Genomic DNA, 21850 nt, shown 5'->3' on the forward strand with positions numbered 1-21850 from the left:
CCCTATGAAAACATTTTGCTTCTCATCCAAGAAGCTTCTTCAGTTCTGAACTGGAATTTTTAAAAAAGCACCAAGAAAATCCAGTTGTTTTTGCAAAAAGCATCTTTGGGACGATCTCGTTTGTTCTACTCTTCCCTGTTTCCACCCTGTTTTTCTTATTGTTTCAGTTTGAAGACATATGTTGAACATTGAAAAATGTTAAAATATTTGACATCAGTGCAATGTACAATTTCATCCTGCTCAGGAACCCCTACTATGAAGTCTCGGCATAAATATAAATGCAAGGTACAGTAGTACCTCTACTTACGAACTTAATTCGTTCCGTGACCAGTTTTCCTCCCAGGAGATTCCTAGAGAGGCCCCATGGAGACTTCTCCCTGCCCTTTCTGACCTATTACCTCCCAGGAGATTCCTAGAGAGGCCCCACGGAGGCTTCTCCTCGCCTTTTCTGGCCCTGTTTCCTCCCAGGAGATTCCTAGAGAGGCCCCACGGAGGCTTCTCCTCACCTTTTCTGGCCCTGTTTCCTCCCAGGAGATTCCTAGAGAGGCCCCACGGAGACTTCTCCATGCCTTTTCTGACCTATTACCTCCCAGGAGATTCCTGGAGAGGCCCCACGGAGACTTCTCCCTGCCTTTTCTGACCTATTACCTCCCAGGAGATTCCTAGAGAGGCCCCACGGAGGCTTCTCCTTGCCTTTTCTGACCCTGTTTCCTCCCAGGAGATTCCCAGAGAGGCCCCACGGAGGCTTCTCTCTGCCTTTTCCAGTTACAGTTTCAGAGGCTCGAGTTTGTAAGTAGAAAATGGTTCTTGAGAAGAGGCGTAAAAATCTTGAACACCCGGTTCTTATCTAGAAATGTTCATAAGTAGAGGCGTTTATAGGTAGAGGTACCACTGTTTCCTTGTCTTTTGCGGAAGAGAACACCTGCGTTTTATACAGAATTGGGCATGAATGAAGATTTTTTGAGGAAGAACCAGTAAAATTTGCTCCTTTAATGGTGGCAGATAAGAAATGACACCCCCCCCCCCCCCAGACCACTCCAAATCTGATCCTGGCATGCTGTGAGGTATCTGTGACCTCCACAATTTCACTCTTTCAGATCAGACGTGCTGTTTGGGATTAAGCCTGATTGTCTGCTTTGGATATATCTTCGCCTTCTCCCCCCTCCTCCCTGAGCCCTGCAACTCCAAGTCTTCGTATCGCGGAAGCCTGTGAAGTGTAAATTGTTGTAGTTAAACTGGCTAGTTTTCACATGTCATCCTGATGCTGAATGGTTTCAGGAAAACCTGATAGACTCTGACACTCCAGGCCGGGGGCAAATGCCAAGCACAGGGCTCTGGTGAGCATGTGAAGAGAGCGTGAAGCAGGAGCATCAGGCTGAACGTAAGCGCAGATTACTGGCAGTCTTCCGTAACTGTCAAGCCGAGTGTTCCCAGTGTGGCGTTTATAAAAGTGATAGGATCGGATTATTCTCGGGGTGCTGAGCCAGGCATCGGCTTAGCCGTGGGGAGCCGGTCGAGCATCTGCGAGATCAAACTGGCTACGTCGAGAATATCAGAAGTGAGCTTGCCTTTTCTCCAGCCCATAAAGGGAGCTAAATCACGAGTCGCCTCGCATTAAATCAGGTTACAGGTGGAGGAGAAGGTTTGGGTCAACCATGTCAAAAGGATGGGATGTCGATTCCCATCGTCCTTGACCGGCACAGCCAGTCTTAGAAACATAGAAGACTGACGGCAGCTTCAGCTTCAACCGCAACAACACAAGAGCACGCAACAGATTCAAACTTAATACAAACCGCTCCAAACTTGACCGTAAAAAATATGATTTCAACAATCGAGTTATCGAAGCGTGGAACTCATTGCCGGACTCAATTGTGTCAACCCTTAACCCCCAACATTTCTCCCTTAGACTCTCCACGATTGACCTCTCCAGGTTCCTAAGAGGCCAGTAAGGGGCGTACATAAGTGCACTGGTGTGCCGTTCGTCCCCTGTCCAATTGTCTTTCCTTTCTCTCACTTATCATATATATTTTCTTTCTTTCAGATATCCTCTCCAAGTTCACTTTACCCTTATATATATTACTACATGTCTATTTTTTCCCTATGTATTTGTGTATTGGACAAATGAATAAAAAAATAAATAAAATAAAAAGACCTCTTGATCCATCTAGTCTGCCCTTATACTATTTCCTGTATTTTTTCTTAGGATGGATCTATGTTTATCCCAGGCATGTTTAAATTCAGTTCCTGTGGATTTACCAACCACGTCTGCTGGAAGTTTGTTCCAAGGATCTACTACTCTTTCAGTAAAATAATTTTCTCACATTGCTTCTGATATTCCCCCCAGCTAACCTCAGATTGTTCTTGTTCTTGTATTCACTTTCCTATTAAAAACACTTCCCTCCTGAACCTTATTTAACCCTTTAACATATTTAAATGTTTCGATCATGTCCCCCCTTTTCCTTCTGTCCTCCAGACTATACAGATTGAGTCCATGAAGTCTTTCCTGATAAGTTTTATGCTTAAGACCTTCCACATTTTTTGTAGCCCGTCTTTGGACCCGTTCAATTTTGTCAATATCTTTTTGTAGGTGAGGTCTCCAGAACTGGACACAGTATTCCAAATGTGGTCTCACCAGCGCTCTATATGGCAGGATCACAAAATCGCCCTCCCAAAGCCTCTGTGCAAGCCAAAAATAAGGTGGCCGGCCCACGCATGCACATTGGAGCTGAGCTAGGGCAACAACTCACGTGCCAGCAGATATGGCTCTGCGTGCCATCTGTGGCACCCATGCCATAGGTTCGCCATCATTGCCCTATACCATTTCAGATAAATGGTTGTTCAAACTCTTCTTTAAAAACTTCCAGTGATGGAGTATTTACATCTTCTGGAGGCAAGTTGTTACACTGATTAATTAATTAATTAATTAATTAATTAATTAATTAATTAATTTATTAGATTTGTATGCCGCCCCTCTCCATAGACTCGGGGTGGCTAACAACAGTAAAAAGACAACGTAAACAAATCTAATATTAAAAGTAATGTAAAAAACCCCAATTTAAGAAACCAATCATACATAGACATACCATGCATAAATTTTATAAGCCTTGGGGGAAGGGAATATCTCAGTTCCCCCATGCCTGATGACAGAGGTGGGTTTTAAGGAGCTTACGAAAGGCAAGGAGGGTGGGGGCAACTCTGATATCTGGGGAGAGTTGGTTCCAGAGGGTAATTGTTCTCACGATAAAGAAATTTCTCTTTAGTTCTATGGAATTCATTGGCAAATCTTTCCTGGTAGATAGTGTGGCATGAATAAATATTAGTTGGACGGCTGATCTTTGAAAATATACCACATATTGAAGTCTTTCCAGATACTTATTTAATCCTTATGGGCCGGGGTGGCGCAGCAGGTAGAGTGCTGTACTGCAGGCCACTGAAGCTGACTGTAGATCTGTAGGTCAGTAGTTCAAATCTCATCACTGGCTCAAGGTTGACTCAGCCTTCCATCTTTCCGAGGTGGGTGAAATGAGGACCCAGATTGTGGGGGCAATAGGCCGGCTCTGTTAAAAAGTACTATTGCTAACATGTTGTAAGCCGCCCTGAGTCTAAGGAGAAGGGCAGCATAAAAATCAAATAAATAAATAAATAAATAAATACATACATACATACATACATACATACATACATACATACATACATAAATAAGCAAGTAAATAAATACATAAATAAATAAATAAATAAATAAGCAAGTAAATAAATAAGCAAGTAAATAAATAAGCAAGTAAATAAATAAATAAATAAATACATACATACATACATACATACATACATACATACATACATACATACTTCATTTGTCATGTGTAATGTAAACAGTTAGTTATAGATCATTTGGCATGCTGGAGGTATAATATGCCCCAAATTTCTATGTTGTGTTTTTCATTGTGTCCCCAAAACAACTCCATGATTCCGAATGTCCTTTCAACCAATGGTTGAAGCTCCTTACGCACACTGAAAACCACATTTTGGGAGAAAACCTCCCAAGTTTCTTGGAAGTGTGGGAACCATACCCTAAGGACAGTGTTTCCCAACCTTGGCAATTTGAAGATATCTGGACTTCAACTCCCAGAATTCCCCAGCCAGCATTCGCTGGCTGGGGAATTCTGGGAGTTGAAGTCCAGATACCTTAAAATTGCCAAGGTTGGGAAACACCGACCTAGGAAGACAGTGTCAGAAACTTCATAGCACCAGAAACCTCAGAAAACAGTGCCAAGAGTTGAGTCACTTCTGCTTCTTGTCTTCCTTCATTAAAGAATCCCACTTTTCTCCCAGTTTCTTTGGAATTTATTTCTTTTCAGGGTCCGTGGTTTTTCCCAGTTGTGAACGAACTCAGGAAATTTCTTCCCACAGAAGAAAGAAGAGAAAATTAAAAGGAAAATACAATGATACCTCTACTTAAGAGCGCTTCTACTTAAGAATTTTTCTAGATAAGAACTGGGTGTTCAAGATTTTTTTGCCTCTTCTCAAGAATCATTTTCTACTTAAGAACCTGAGCCCGGAAAAATTTCCCAGGAAATTTGAGAGCGGCACAAAGGTCCGGCCAGTTTCCTGCCCTTTAATTCCATCCATCTCGGGCTTTTCAGGGCTGCCAGAGGAGCCTTTTGGTGGCACTTATGGAAGCTTTGGCAGTCTGGGCGCTTGGAGAGGGAATAAACCTCTGCCAGCGCCCAGAGAAAAGAAATGCTCCCTTCGCTCTGGGCAGCGACTGTCCTCCTCCTCCTCCTCTCACCCAAATCCAAGCTTTTATTTCTTTCCTAATGGGTTTGCACACATTATTTGCTTTTACATTGATTCCTATGGGAAAAATTGCTTCTACTTACAAACCTTTCTACTTAAGAACCTAAAATCATACACTGGGACTGTAATAAACAATTATCATATTTTCTTCAGGGTACAAATATATACAGTAAGACCTCACCTATCGCTGGTGTTACGTTCCAGACCCGGCCGCGATAGGTGAAATCCGCGATGGGGAATTTATCGACTGATAGTACTTATTTAAGTATTTATATTGTAATTGTTTGGTAAGTTTTCATTGTTTTAAGTGTTTATAAACCCTTCCCACACAGTATTTATTTTAGATACAGTATTTAAATACAGTATTTACAATTTTAGATATATATTTTTTGAAAAACCTGCCAATCGAGTTCCGTGGGCTGTTTAAATCTGCCGATCGACTTCCTCAGAAACCCGCGAACCAGCAAAGATCCGCGAATGATTTTTCTCATTAATATTTCTTGAAAACCCGCGATGAAGTGAAGCCGCAGTAGGTGAAGCGCGGTATAGCGAGGGACTACTGTATGTAGTTTCTAGAACCGCTAAGTTTATAGTCAGGGCTGTTCAGATGAGAATACGTTTTATAGAACATATTGGGGTGGCATGCAAAGGAGATGAACTCACTTAAGAATATTTTATATCAGTATCTTAGATTTGTTTAATATAATCCTTTGCACGAGTTATATTCTCATGCTTTACTACTCAATTTTAGCCTATTATACTGCATTTTAACTTATTATTTATTCAAATTCCCTCTATTTTAGCCAATTTTATTGTATTTTAACCAGTCACAGTTTTATGACGACCGATGTGGTCCTTTTTCTCGCTTTGATATGGTCGATTGACTAATCAAATAAAGTTGATATTGATATTGATACTTAAGAACCTGGTCACGGAACAAATTGAGTTCTTAAATAGAGGTACCACTGTATCTTGAAAGGACCAATTGGTGTGTATTTTTTCAGGACACTTGCAAGAAGCAGTCAAACTATCACAAAACGCTCACCTCATCTTCATAATGGGCTCAGAACAAGCCTCAGTTTATTGGCTGACTTTTGTTGCCATCAAAGTGAGCTGGTATTTGATTTATGGATCTGAGTCACTTTTCAAGAAATGTTCAACTCCACTTCAATGAAGGAGTGAAATCTGCATTTCTGGCTGTTCAGCAGTGTTCCTAATCTCTATAAATATGCTCCTAAAGCATCACTCAATCTAAATTTAACTTGAGCTGGCTCATTTCTATACTAGGTCAGCCTTCGTGTATTGCCCTACATTCTGTGTTTTAATCAATATCGCAAATGTATACAATTGGTATTCAGCTCAATTTATTTTAGGTTCATACACTGATGCTCAACAATTATGTGATTAGCTACTTCGTAGCTTAGGGCATTGAATGACTTTAATTCAACCACTGCTGTTTGTAAACCATGGTTTATGGGTTTATCATGTTATAAAATTGTAGCCAATGGTGGCTTATGATTTTTTAAATGTAACAACAACAACAGAGTTGGAAGGGACCTTGGAGTTGGAGGTCTTCTAGTCCAACCCCCTGCTTAGGCAGGAAACCTTACTCCACTTCAGACAGAGGGTTATCCAACATCTTCTTTAAAACTTCCAGCATTGGAACATTCACAACTTCTGAAAACAAGCTGTTCCACTGATTAATTAATGAATTAACTGTCAGGAAATTTTTCCTTACTTTTAACTTGGTTCTCTGCTTGATTATTCCACCTGTTGCTTCTTGTTCTACCCTCAGGTGCTTTGGAGAATAGTTTGACTCCATTTTCTTTGTGGTTGCCCTTGAGATAGAAACACTGCTATCATGTCTCCGCTGGTCCTTCTTTTCATTAAACTAGCCATGCCCAGTTACTGCAACCGTTCTTTATATGTTTTAGCCTCCAGTCCCCTAATCCAGTGTTTCCCAACCTTGGCAACTTGAAGATATCTGGACTTCAACTCCCAGAATTCCCCAGCCCTCATTCGCTGGCTGGGGAATTCTGGGAATTGAAGTCCAAATATCTTCAAGTTGCCAAGGTTGGGAAACACTGCCCTAATCAACTCTGTTGCTCTTCTCTGCACTCTCTTTCTAGAGTGCACTCTTTGTTTGGTATTGTATTGTCTCTAAAATCATTTGAACAATGAATGATGACGACAGCAAGACTAAATAGCAAATCTTAAATCCAGGTTATGTAAAACACAAAGACACCTTAAACTTAAGTTATCTTGCAAAAATGCCTCTTTAAACCATGCCAGAGCAATTATTGAAAGCGATCATGGGCTTTTCCAAACATGCCCATGTTACACCAACACTCCGCAGTCTGCATTGGTTGCCGATCAGTTTCTAGTCACAATTCAAAGTGTTGGTTATGACCTATAAAGCCCTTCATGGCACCGGACCAGATTACCTCAGGGACTGCCTTCTGCTGCATGAATCCCAGCAACCAGTTAGGTCCCACAGAGTGGGTCTTCTCTGGGTCCCGTCAACTAAACAATGCCGCTTGGCGGGACCCAGGGGTAGAGCCTTCTCTGTGGCGGCCCCGGCCCTCTGGAACCAACTTCCCCCAGAGATTAGAATTGCCCCCACCCTCCTTGACTTTCGTAAGCTACTTAAAACCCACCTCTGCCCCCAGGCATGGGGGAATTGAGATACCCTTTCCCCCTAGGCCTTTACACTTTTATGCATGGTATGTATGTTTGTATGTTTGGTTTTTATTATAATGGGTTTTTAATTGTTTTTAGTATTGGATTATTATTATATGCTGTCTTATTATTGCTGTTAGCTGCCCCGAGTCTCCGGAGAGGGGCGGCATACAAATCCAATAAATGAATGAATGAATGAATGAATGAATGAATGAATGAATCAATCAATCAATCAATTCTGGGAGTTGAAGTCCATGAGTCATAGAAGAGCCAACTTTACCTATCCCTGGGTGATCAGTGATGGTGAACCTATGGCAGGTGTGCCACAGGTGGCACACAGAGCCACATTGGAAGGCACATGAGGTGTTACCCTGTGTTGGCTCCAGAGCATGCACACACTGGCCAGCTGATTTTTGGCCTTGGGAAAGGCCGTTTCATCCTCTGAAAGCTTCAGGGAAATCACAGAGTGCAAAAAATGTCCCAACGGGCAAATCGGAAGTTCGGAAAAAATGGGAGGTTTCAGGGAAATTTCAGGAAGCTTCCCTGAAGCCTCCGGGGTGTGAACCAAAAACGGTTCACCATCCCTGGGCTACATCCACATATCAAGGCTTAAAATTTAGTTGCAATGTGTGAACCCAGCCGTACGGTTGTTTCCAGGATGATCATGTTTATTTTGATCAATGACCAAGATAACGCACAACATACAACTGCTTAAAGATGGCTCAAGGTTGCAACTGGTGCTCCCTTGGGCAACTTTTAAGGTGTGTCCTGTTCTTTAAAAACAACAAAGAGAGAATGACGGTATTAGTTAATGAGTATGCAACAATATTCTTCTTAATTCTCAACCCTACACTTCTGAAACTGGAATTATTATTATTATTTTAACCGCAGTGACTTTTATGCTTCTTGTAGACACTGTAGGAAGGAAACCATGCTGGTCTATTGGGGCACGAAATCAAGAATCTAATATAAAACCTTTTCTGACTAATACTTTTTATTAAAAGGCAAAAATTCAGTGAGCAGCAGTTGTCTGCTATTGTAAAAGAGAATCTCCTTCATCTGGCTGGTTTTTATAGTAATTTTAAAGTATTTACTGTATTTGCCTTTACAGCAGTGGTTTTCAACCATGTGCCTAATCACATCTGGACAATAAAAAATTCTATTCTATTCTGTTCTGTTCCTATTCCTATCTACTCTATTATTTCTATTTCTATTATTTCTTATTTCTATTCTACTCTACTCTAATAATTTTTGGTGTGCCACAAAATTCATATTTTATTCCATATCCCCTTGAGGGTCCGAAAAGTTGAGAATCTGCCTCTAAAGTAATAATTATAGAAAATCACTGCCACCTAGAGTCCACAACCAGAATCACAATGAAAAGAAAAGAATAAAATAGAGTAAAGAAAGGATGAAGCTTACAGTCCAATGTATATTTCCTTAGAAAACAGTCCTGTTCATTTTCTAAAATTCTGAATATGTCTTATCTAGAAAACTGATTTAGGACCATGGTGTATTTGATATAGCCAAGGGCACATATCACACTAAGACATAATCTGACTCCCACATTATGCTATAAAGAATGGATTACAAGCTATTCTCCTTTGTTTATTCCCCCTTTTTTTTCCTGCCTTTATTTTGATAAGTAACTCAAGGTGTCTAACATTAATTAATTAATGGGTTCTTTTTTAATACGGGGTTTTATAGTTTTAGATATTAGGTTTGACTTCTTCTATTGTTTTGTATCTATTTGTATTTTATTTATATTATCCGAGTCTGCGGAAAGGGACGGCATACAAATCTAAATTATTATTGTTGTTGTTGTTGTTGTTGTAAGCCACCTTGAGTCCTTCAGGATTGGGCAGCATACAAGTCAAACAAAAAAACAAACTAAAAATAAGTAATTAAGTAAGTAAGTAAGTAAGTAAGTAAGTAAGTAAGTAAGTAAGTAAGTAAGTAAGCATGAAGTAACCTTAGTGTCTTCAGCTTCTTAAAGGAAAGCCAGGATACAAACGTAGAAAAATACATAATTCCAAAATGATTAGGCCACGAGGCATAATTTAGCTAAAATTAGGCTGCAGAATGTGATTTCATGAAAATTAAGGAATTTACATTTGAGGAACAATACAAGGTCTGTCAATGGCTCCCTTTTTATGACTATATTTTTTGGTCAAAGTCTATGTCCATTAAATGTCATGATAACAATATTCATGTCAAAAGCAAGTAGCCAAATACCAGTTACTCATTCTTTTGACTCGAATTGGTGGTGTGTAAATTCATTGCCCTAAATCTATTCTCTGGTATATTGAAATATAATCCATTACCTTTCCTTTCAGATTTTCCAAGTTCCCCCCTCAATTTCTATTTCAGAAGCAGGGTGGATTTGTGCATAAAATACCAAAGATTAATTACGGGCACATTTAAAGAAAGTTAGCTCTGATAATCCCATTCTGCCTCGATATTTGCTTTGCTTCTTTCAAAATTCTTTTTAAGGACCTCTGTTAACCAAACGTTTTTGTGGCTCAGCTCCATATTTAACATCTATGAGTCATCATACCTTTCCTATTGCCTCATCAACAGATTTATCCGATGGTTCCCAGATGCCGGATTTATGCCATTCTTGAAAGTCCCTTCCAAATTTCTCTGAAAGCAAGTAATGTCTCGGGCCTTCTTAGTCAAGCAAGAGACTTGAAGACTGACAAACATGGACAAAGATGATTGCAAATATATACACTGCCTTTTCTTCAAAACCCTGAAATGAGTAGATTGATGGAGTTGGCAAAAAGCAATTTACTGATAAATGTGAATTTTAATAGAGCTTCAAACTTGAGATTTCAAACTGTTGGTTTTTTTTAAGTTTTTGCACAAAAATTATGTTTTTGTTTGATTTACTCTGGTAGATAAATAATAAACTGTATTAAATTTATTTAAAGTATATAAATAAATAAATAAATAAATAAATAAATAAATCAATCAATCATTGGGCTGCAGTATGTCAGATAACACTAGATGGCAGCAGATCATGGCTTCCCGTGCCACCTGTGGCACCGTGCCATAGGTCCGCCATCATGGCTCTAGACTCTAGACCAGGGGTTGGCACTCAAAGAGTTACAAAAGTCCCAAGCAGAAGCCCCCTCTTCAATTCCGGATCCAACAGGAAGTCCACTTTCCCTGCCATAGAGACTTCTCCTAGCATGGCGTCTTTTTTCCTCTTCCTTTTCAGCGAATGCTGGATGGGGAATTCTGGTAGTTGAAGTCCAGATATCTTCAAGTTTCCAAGGTTGGGAAACACTGCCTTAGCAGACTGATGCTGTATTTTCAACTAAAAAACCTAAAGCCACAAACTCCTTGTGTGTCCAATCACACTTGGCCAATAAAAAAATCCTATTTTATTTCTATCAGCATCACTTTCCTGCAAAGAAAACTGCAGTGTAGATTTCTGGAACCAAATGCACATAGTGGGAGCATTTACTTGATGGTTACAAGCGGGCTTTTGCAGTTGAAAACTTATGTATACTTCAAGAACATGTTTATTTAATTTACGGTAGCCTTCTCCTGACCTAGAGGCATACATAAGAGTTGGCTGCAGAAATTGTGATGGAGAGATTTATTTCCCTCTCTTGTTAAAACTCTGCTGGCAAAAATGGCAGTTTGTTTTTTCAGCTGTTTCACGAATTTACACACCATCCAGTGGATGCTTTTTACTACTGAGTCATAGCTACTGTGGCTTACTGCTTTTTATTTACTGCCTTAAGGTTTGTAAGTAATTTAATGGGGGCTGCCTGAAATGGAGATGAGCACCGTAGATTAAAACTAATTCAATGGTGTTGTGATTCCGTCTGAGGCCCCTCAGGGAACGGCTGATCCTCTGCCGGCTTCCTGCTCAGAGGGGGAGGATGAGGAACAGGAGGTTCAGGCAGACGGGGAGGAGGAATCTCAGGCTGAGGGAGAGGGAGGACAGCCAGAGTCCCCCGAGGGGGAGCTCTCCCCAGCAAGCAGCCTGGATTCCTTAGATGAAAATGCACAAGCAATCATCGATCTCCGGCAGAGAAGAGCAACACAACGAAGGGGACAATTAGCCAGGTACTTTCAGCACTAAAGAGGCAACAGCTGGGTTTGGGTGTGGTGCTCTCTGGAAAGGCTGAAAAGGCAGACCCACCCTTCCTGGCTTGTGGAGTATTATCTTTGGGAGTCCTGGGACCTGGCTGTGATCTTTGGTGTCTTGGAATTCTGGTTTGTGACTTTGAATACTGAAACCTTGGGGGGAAAAGGTGTGGGTCTTATTCTCTACAGTGGTGGGTGTGCCAGCAAGAAGTCTGCTGTATTGTCTGGCCGTCAGGACTCTGCTGTGAAGTCTCATAGCCTGTCTGTTGGGAAGAACAGGTTTTTCTCTGTGTTTATTTTTCAAACTATAAAGTGCCTTTGTGTTTACCAGTGTGTCTGGCTGTTTTTTCCAGTTGGTGTTGAAGTCTGGGGGCACCCAGACAGAACAAATGGAAGGATTAAAAGGAAAAAAAATCCTAATTATTCAAGCAACAATTCCAAAGGTGCTTTTTCAAGAGTTTTTTTTTTTCAGACATTGAAGGCATCCAAGAAGCTGAAGAAGGCATCTGAAATATCTTCAAAGAAAAACCCGAAAGACCAGCTGCCTCTTGAAAAAGCACCTTTGGGACAATCAGGACTTGGATGACTGAAAGTCTCCAGAGAGAGTTCAGCAACAAGATTATAAATCCAGATGTTTGTATGCACAATCGAATGTAACCAAGAGATATTCAGTCTTTTTCTGAGCCAGAGACAACGCATGGCTACGATGCATTCCTATGCCATCATGAAAACCAACTAAAGTACACAGAATTTATTAACAGGTATAAATGCCCAGTGGGAATTCTGCCTCGTTCAATAAACAATAGCTAAATAAACTGCGACTTATATGCAAAACAGATCAGGTGTCACTTCGTACGTCACACTTTGGCACGAGCATTGAACCAGCTGAGTTCAATGGTGATTCTCAAGTGTGTTTGTTTGTTTGTTTGTTTGTTTATTTATTTATTTATTTATTTATTTATTATCTATCCATCATTTATTTATTATCCATCATTTATTTATTTATTACAATATATCATTTATTTATTTATTATTTATTAATTATCTATTATCTATTATCTATTATCTATTATCTATTATTTATTATCTATCCATCATTTATTTATTTACTATCTATCCTTTATTTATTTATTTATTTACTTATTATCTATCTATCTATCATTTATTTATTTATTTATTCATTCATTCATTCATTCATTTATTCATTTATTTATTGGATTTGTATGCCGCCCCCCTCTGTAGACTTGGGGCGGCTAACAACAGTAATAAAAACAGCATATAACAATCCAATATTAAAACAGTTAAAAACCCTTATTATAAAACCAAACATACATACAGACATACCATGCATAAAATTGTAAATGCCTAGGGGGAAAGAGTATCTCAGTTCCCCCATGCCTGGCGGCAGAGGTGGGTTTTAAGAAGCTTACGAAAGGCAAGGAGGGTGGGGGGCAATTCTAATCTCTGGGGGGAGTTGGTTCCAGAGAGCCGGGGCTGCCACGGAGAAGGCTCTTCCCCTGGGTCCCGCCAAGCGACATTGTTTAGTTGACGGGACCCAGAGAAGACCCACTCTGTGGGACCTTACTGGTCGCTGGGATTTGTGCGAGATGGCGCAGCAGGTAAAATGCAGTACTGCAGACCACTGAAGCAGACTGTAGATCTGTAGGTCAGCGGTTCAAATCTCATCACCAGCTCAAGGTTGACTCAGCCTTCCATCCTTCCGAGGTGGGTAAAATGAGGACCCGGATTGTGGGGGCAATAGGCTGGCTCTGTTAAAAAGTGCTATTGCTAACATGTTGTAATATGCCCTGAGTCTAAGGAGAAGGGCGGCATAAAAATCGAATAAATAAATAAATAAATAAAATAAATATATACATGCATGTGTATTCATGCGCACACACATCTTTTAAGAAAATTTGGGTAGGTTATTAACGGATTGAATTACCTGGTTTATTTACCTTTCTGGAATTTATACTTTGGTGTTTTTGAATTGCCTCTTTATTATAAATGGGCTTTTCGTAAAGACTTTAATTGATTTTACATAAAATCAAGTTAGACAGTATTAGCTACACACAGCTCTTGCTGCTCAATCATATCGAACCATTAAAAATAACCTGATTTTATTTCTTCATGGTACCATTGCTCTTACAGCTTCCATTCCCTTGCTGTGAATCCCAGCTTAAGGAGAAAGAAGCAATGATGATTTATTTGTAGATAAGATTTTTCTCATGCATGTACAGTTTGTGAATGCAGGTGGATCATACATTAGTGGCCTAGCTGTTTTGCTAAGCCTTTCCTAACCATTGTTAGATCCCACAATCTCCCTCTTTCTCCATAAAATTTATTATTTTATTTATTTAATTTATCTTAAATATATATTTTCCCCATCATTCCTATCACTCATTTCCTCCCACTTATGACTGTAACATGTTGCTTGTATCCTTAAGATTTTTATTAATATAACATTATATTATTATTATTATTATTATTATTATTATTATTATTATTATTATTATTATTATTAACACAAACTGTTTCAATTCCTACCTTCAAAACATTGCTACAGAGCATTGCTCACCAAGACAACTAGATACAAGAACAGTTTTTTCCTGAACGCCATCACTCTGCTAAACAATAGTTCCCTCAACACTGTCAAACTAAGTCTGCATTACTATTACTATTAGTTTTTTCTCACCATTCCTATCACCCATTTCTTCCCACTTAGGACTGTAACTTGTTGCTTGTATCCTTAAGATTTTTATTAATATTGATTGTTTCCTCGTTGCTTACTTGACCCCTTATGACAATCATTAAGTGTTGTACCTCATGATTCTTGACAAATGTCTTTATGTTCTTTTATGTACACTGAGAGCATCTGCACCAAAGACAAATTCCTTGTGTGTGCAATCACACTTGGCCAATAAAGAATTCTATTCTGTTCTATTTTACTGCTTGCTACCAGCGCACATTCCCGGGAGGGTTTTGCACGCGAAGGTAAGCCGTACATCCATTCACACGTTTCACGAGTCCCCCGACTCTCCTTTCCGACCGGCAAACTCCTCGCTTCCTCCGCCCCCCCCCCCCGCGCGCGCGGTCTCCAAGCGACAACAGAACGTGGGCGTTCCCGTAGCGCTTCCATTTTTGTTGTTGTTTTGCCTCGCTTGGGCCGATGGGCCAATAGGAAGGTGAGATGCTCTCCTTGATATTTACATAAACGGCCGCGGCGGGCCAATGGGATGACCAGGTTCGGAGCGGGGTTCGGAAGGTGAGGTTTTGCAGCCAGCTGGCGCCGCTCGAGTGCTGCCGAGCGACGCCGACCGAGGGGATTCCGTTTTCGCCGGCTCCGTTGGCGGCCCTGCCCGGAGACTCGGGACTTGCGCCGCCTGGGCTGTTGCTGCGTCCCGCGGTGGGACCATGTCGGTGGCCGGCTTGAAGAAGCAGTTCCATAAAGCTAGTCAGGTAAGAGCGGGCGCGGAGGAGAGCTAATTGGTGTGTGTGTGTGTGTGTGATCCTTTTTGCTTTCCGAACTTGCTTGTTTTCTTGCAGGCGTTTTCATTTATCCCAAGCTTTAGTCCCCAAAGAAGCTGCAACCCCCGGGCTTTCTGGCTTTTATAGAATAGAACAGTGTTTCCCAACCTGGGCAACTTGAAGATATCTGGACTTCAACTCCCAGAATTCCCCAGTCAGCATTCGCTGGCTGGGGAATTCTGGGAGTTGAAGTCCAAATATCCTTAAATTGCCAAGGTTGGGAAACACTGGAATAGAAGATGAATAGCATAGAGGATGAATAGAATAGGAATAGGAATAATAATAATAGAAATAGGAATAATAGAGTAGAGTAGGAAGAGGAATAGAATAGGACAGGATAGAATAGAATATGAATGAAGGATGAATGGAATAGGAATAATAATAATAGAAATAGAAATAATAGAGTAGAGTAGGAAGAGGAATAGAATAGGACAGAATAGAATAGAATAGAGGATGAATATAATAGAATATTCATAGAATACATAAAATATGAATATTATAGAAGATGAATAGAATAGAAGATGAATAGAATATGAATTGAATAGAATAGAAGATGAATAGAATATGAATAGAATAGAAGATAAATAGGATAGGATAGGTCAGAACAGAACAGAATATAATTCTTGATTGGCCAAGTGTGATTGGACACACAAGGAATTTGTCTTGGTGCCTATGTTCTCAGCCTACATAAAAGAAAAATACAGTATACATTTTTCAAGAATCATGGGGTGCAACACTTAATGATTCTCATAGGGGTCAAATAAGCAACAGGGAAACAACCAATATTATGTACATTTATGTATAAGAGAAGCGAAAGGTCTTCAAAGAAAAATAAGGACACCCAGTTGCCACCTGAAAAAAACACCTCTGGGGCAACTATGATCTGGATAACTGAAAATCTCCAAAGACATTTACCCAAACTAGATAAGATCATCACTGCAAGAAAACTAGGTGGTACTAGCACTGCAAGGCAAGCTCAGAGAGACCCCTTATGTCAATTGTGAGCTACAAATATTCCCTTTTATTAAATCTAATGGGGTTAAACACTCCAATTCGCATGGCAGTCCTGAGAATGAGGGCACAGACTTCCTATAACTGGGTTTGCACACAGCGTGTTTAAACCTAGAGTTTACCATGCAGGCAGTGTAAACCCATCCGCCACATGGGATGTATCTCCAGCAGGTTTTTGCTCTACAAACCATGATTATACTAGCAGTGGCTTAGCTGGTTGTGTGAAAGCAATCCATGGAGGAGGGGGCACGAAGAGGGGGAGACTGTAGACTTATCCGAACAAAGGTTGATAATGCACTGGATTTTCCCTGCCAACTTTTCCTATTGAGTGGATTATTTAGAGAAGGATGGCAAATACACTGCTCAAAAAAATTAAAGGGAACGCTTAAACAACACCATATAACTCCAAGTCAATCAAACTTCTGTGAACTCAAACTGTCCACTTAGGAAGAAACACTGATTGACCATCAATTCCACCAGCTGTTGTGCAAATTCAACTTTGTACAGAACAAAGTATTCAATGAGAATATTTTATTTCATTCAGATCTAGGATGTGTTCTTTGAGTGTTCCCTTTTTTTTTGAGCAGTATACATCTAACAAATAAACAAATTTAAGTCTACCTTCATGTATCAACTTATGCTATCCATTCCTCTTGGGAGGGACCCCTGGGATAACGTTTTTCCATTCTCCGGGAATTCTCTCCATAACTAAGTTGAGTTTGTAGCCTTACTTGCTCAGTGCTGCAAAGAGATTTCTCTGCCCATTGTGCAAGGTAGCTGGATATTCTTGTGAAGGGATGCATAGAGCAGTGATTTTCAACCTTTTTTGAGCTGTGGCACATTTTTTACATATACAAAATCATGGGGCACATTGAGGGGGGGGAGTGGGGGGGCTAAAAAAAGTTTGGACAAAAAAATTATCTCTCTCTCTTCCTCCCTTTCGCTCTATTTCTCTCCCTCTTCCTCTCTCTTCCTTCCTTTCCCTCTCTGTCCATCCCTCTTTCTTCCTCTCTCTTTTGCTCTCTTTCTATCTCTCCCTCCTTCCCTGCCTCTCTTTCTCTCTCTCTTGCTTTCTCTCTCTTTCTCTCTTGCTTTCTTTCTCTCTTTTTCTCTCTGTTGCTTTCTCTCTCTCTCTCTGTTGCTTTCTTTCTCTCTCTTTCTCTCTCTTGCTGAGCTTCGTGGCACACCTGACCATGTCTCGCGGCACACTAGTGTGCCACAGCACACTGGTTGAAAAACACTGGCTTAGAGGCCAAAGGAATTCCCAAGGAGCCTTTGGGGTGGTCCTGTTGCCTGGGGAGAGCAGCCAATTCCTCTCCAGTGTGTTTATTTTTCCAGCAAGTCTCTCTGGGAATTCACTTCCCTTCTCTAGCTTGAAGTGCTCATCCTGGTTGCTTTGACGGTGATGGAGTTCTCTGGCTGAGTGACGAGTGGCAGCAGAATGACAGTTAGCTTAACATAACACAACATAACATAATATAACATAACATAACATAGTTAACATAAGAACATAAGAATGTCGCTTGGCGGGACCCAGGGGAAGAGCCTTCTCTGTGGCGGCCCCGGCCCTCTGGAACCAACTCCCCCCAAAGATTAGAATTGCCCCCACCCTCCTTGCCTTTCGTAAGCTGCTTAAAACCCACCTCTGCCGTCAGGCATGGGGGAATTGAGACCTTCTTCCCTCTAGGCCTTTACAATTCTATGCATGGTATGTATGTGTGTATGTTTGGTTTTTTATATTAATGGGTTTTTAATTGTTTCTAGCATCAGATTACTATTGTACACTGCTTTATTGTTGCTGTTAGCCGAGTCTCTGGAGAGGGGCGGCATACAAATCCAATGAATGAATGAATGAATGAATGAATGAATGAATGAATGAATGAATGAATGAATGAATGAATAACATAACATAACATAACATAACGAGTCTATGGAGAGGGGCGGCATATAAATCTAATAAATAATAATAATAACATAACATAACATAGTTAACATAAGAACATAAGAAGAGCCATGTTGGATCAGTCCAAAGTCCATTGAGTCCAGCATTCTGTGTCACACAGTGGCCCACCAATTGTCTTTGGAGATCTTGAGTAGAAAGAGAAGGCAAGACCCTCCCTTTCCCTTGACCCCCAACAAATGATACTCAAGGGAACCCTGCCTGCCTCAACCAACATAGAGGCGGCACTTGGACATCCATTTCAATAACCACCGATACACTTGGCATCCATGAATCTGTCTAATCCTGCCTTGAAGCTATGCAGGCTGACAGCTGTCATGACCTCTTCTGGAAGGGAATTCCATAAACCAACAACCCTCTGGGTGAAGAAATATTTCCCTTGATTTGTCCTCACTTTCTTCCCTATGAGCTTTAGGGAATGCCCCTTGTCCTAGTATTGTGTGATAGAGAAAAGAAACGGATGTCCAAGTGCCGCCTCTATGTTGGTTGAGGCAGGCAGGGTTCCCTTAGGTACCATTTCTTGGGGGTCAAGGGAAAGGGAGGGTCTTGCCTTCTCTTTCTGCTCAAGATCCCCATGGACAATGGGTGGGCCACTGTGTGACACAGAATGCTGGACTCAATGGGCTTTGGCCTGATTCAGCATGGCTCTTCTTAGGTTCTTATGTTCTTTCATCCTGGACTTTTCTAAGTCATCTTTATTTCCAGACGACAAAATGCCATCATCTGCGTATCTCAAATTGTTAGGGGTTCAACTTCCAATTTTCATTCCAACTGCCCTATTGTCTAATCTGGCATTCAAGTCTTGCATTTGTATACATTACGTGGACATAGAGACAATATGCTTCCTTGTCTTTCTTGCATTGCTTTTCTGAGTCTTTTCATTGCTTTTCTGAGTTTTTCCCCCAACTCGGTTATTACAGTAACTATTTGTTCATCGTAAATGTTCCTTGGGGGAAAAAAAATAATTGGATACGTTCTGATTACAGACATTAGCCTTAATCATTTCTAGATCTTTCAGGGGCTTCAAATTTGGTGCTTGGGATATGATGGAGAACGAGAGTGGCATCTCCCTGTGGCAGTGAGATGGACAGCGTATCACGTTAATCAATCCATCAATAAATGAAATATCTGCCACTCATTGAAACAGCCACTTCTTTCCCGAATCACGGGACCTTGGAAGCAGATGTGTTAGGCTTACATTCCCCATGTTCCAAAAACCTCTCTTCAAAATTGAATCTAAAACTTTGGCTAGCTCTAATGCAGGTAGTCCTTGATTGACAGCAGTTCATTTAGTGACTGTTCGAAGTTACAACGGACCCCCCCAAAGTGACTTATGGCCATTTTTCTTTCTTTCCTTTCTTCCTTCCCTCCTTCCTTTCTTCCTTCTTTCCTTCCTTCCCTTCTCCTTCCTTCCTTTTCTCCTTCCTTCCTTCACTTCCCTTCTCCTTCCTTCCTTCCTTCCTTCTTCCTTCCTTCCTCCTTCCTTCCTTCCCTTCTCTTTTCTTCCTTCCTTTTCTCCTTCCTTCCCTTCCTTCCTTCCTTCCCTTCTCCTTCCTTCCTTCCTTCCTTCTTTCCCTTCCTTCCCTTCTCCTTCCTTCCTTCCCTTCTCCTTCCTTCCTTCCTTCCTTCCCTCCTTCCTTCCTTTCTTCCTTCTTTCCTTCCTTCCCTTCTCCTTCCTTCCTTTTCTCCTTCCTTCCTTCCTCCTTCCTTCCTTCTCTTCTCCTTCCTTCCTTCCTTTTCTCCTTCCCTTCCTTCCTTCCCTTCTCCTTCCTTCCTTTTCTCCTTCCTTCTTTCCCTTCCTTCCCTTCTCCTTCCTTCCTTCCTTCCCTTCTCCTTCCTTCCTTCCTTCCTTTTCTCCTTCCTTCCTTCCTTTTCTCCTTCCTTCCTTCCTTTTCTCCTTCCTTCCTTCCTTCTCTTCCTTCCTTCCCTTCTCCTTCCTTCCTTCTTCCTTCCCTTCTCCTTCCTTCCTTCCCTTCTCCTTCCTTACTTCCTTTTCTCCTTCCTTCCTTCCTTCCTTCCTAACAAGGAATAAAAACGAAATAAAAGCCTCTTAAAATACAATATTTTCCTCCACCTATCTTGTGCAAGGAATCAAACACTGTCCTCCAGAGTGGACCAGGAAACGCTACAGAGAAGAACAGAAGGATCGCTCAGCTTTTAATCACATAAAAGAGTTCTCCAACAGAGGCACGATTTGTTGGAATTCTTTCAAGATGGACTCATTAGCTTTTCTAGAATGATCTATTTATAGGAAGCTTTTGTGCCCTTTTATTCTTGAGTTTTTCTGTCTTGCCAACCAACAGAAAGCAGGCAGGTACCCTTTAGTGACAAGGGGGAGGTAGGGGTCCAGCCAGCAATTAGAGGATAAACTTTTAACCTGAGGATTTTGCAATCTGGTACCCAGAGACCTCTAAACATTATGGCTGTGCCCATATTATCTTCTTGGCAAGAGTAGAGAAGGTAATTTTTTTCCTTCCCCATTGCCTTTTTTTCAGGTTTGACTTTGAAATGTCTTCTAAGTACACTGCTCAAAAAAAATAAAGGGAACATTTAAACAACACAATATAACTCCAAGTTAATCCAACTTATTTTACCAATGATGTTGGAAGCTGTAGCGAAAACTGCCCATTCAACCTTTCAAATGAAATCCGGGCTGCCCTTTTATTGATTGATTGATTGATTGATTGATTGATTGGATTTGTATGCTGCCCCTCTCCGGAGACTCGGGGCGGCTAACAGCAATAATAAGACAGCATATAATAATAATAATCCAATACTAAAAACAATTAAAAACCCATTATAATAAAAAACCAAACATACATACAGATATACCATGCATAAAATTGTAAAGACCTAGGGGGAAAGGGTATCTCAGTTCCCCCATGCCTGGCGGCAGAGGTGGGTTTTAAGTAGCTTGCGAAAGGCAAGGAGGGTGGGGGCAATTCTAATCTCTGGGGGGAGTTGGTTCCAGAGGGCCGGGGCCGCCACAGAGAAGGCTCTTCCCCTGGGTCCCGCCAAGCGGCATTGTTTAGTTGACGGGACCCGGAGAAGACCCACTCTGTGGGACCTAATGGTCGCTGGGATTCGTGCAGCAGAAGGCGGTCCCGGAGATAATCTGGTCCGGTGCCAGGAAGGGCTGTATAGCTCATACCCAACACTTTGAATTGTGACCGGAAACTGATCGGCAACCAATGCAGACTGCGGAGTGTTGGTGTAACATGGGCATATTTGGAAAAGCCCATGATTGCTCTCGCAGCTGCATTTTCTTTTTCCTCTTTGACTGTCCCAGATGTTTTGATAATATATTTATATATATTTTAATTTGCTGGCTCCGATTTTTTAAAAAAGAAAAGTTATTGCTTATTCCACCAGTAAATTGTTCATCTGAATAAGGGAGCTCTGAGGCTTCCTTTTTGATTGCATGAACAAAAGAGACATTCTTCGCAAAGTTTGACTAACCACAACGCAAGCGTAGCCATAGACAATAACTCTAGAATGCATCCGAAGGGTATAAAATGTTCTCTGTGGGTTGCCCTGGATTTGTTACACTGCTGAATCATAGATTAGTGGTGCGTGTAGATAGCATGTAGCCTCTGACACATTGCAGGAATAAAAGGCCTGGGTTTGGGTAAAATATGTGCAAGCTAATTTGTTGCTAGAAGATGGTGATTAATAGTAGTAATATTTAACATGCTGCCATAATTCGGCTATTATTTTTCCTTTCTGGACCAGCTCCAAGCAACCTGTGCACAAACGTCAGCAGCTGTTGTACCA

The 21850-nt window shown here is 41.0% G+C and overlaps 1 protein-coding gene across 1 annotated transcript in view; it reads left to right on the forward strand.

Annotated features, from left to right (window-relative positions):
• Positions 1 to 14757: 14757 nt before the first annotated feature.
• Positions 14758 to 21850, forward strand: part of SH3GL3 (SH3 domain containing GRB2 like 3, endophilin A3) — a 28923-nt gene continuing 21830 nt past the window's right edge. Inside the window, exon 1 of the mRNA XM_070762375.1 lies at positions 14758 to 15036. Coding sequence (XP_070618476.1) covers positions 14992 to 15036 — 45 coding nt within the window. The 5' untranslated portion in view covers positions 14758 to 14991. The remainder of the gene's footprint in view (positions 15037 to 21850) is intronic.

The sequence above is a fragment of the Erythrolamprus reginae genome, chromosome 10 (assembly GCF_031021105.1).
Source record: "Erythrolamprus reginae isolate rEryReg1 chromosome 10, rEryReg1.hap1, whole genome shotgun sequence".
Classification (NCBI taxonomy): Eukaryota; Metazoa; Chordata; class Lepidosauria; order Squamata; family Dipsadidae; genus Erythrolamprus; species Erythrolamprus reginae.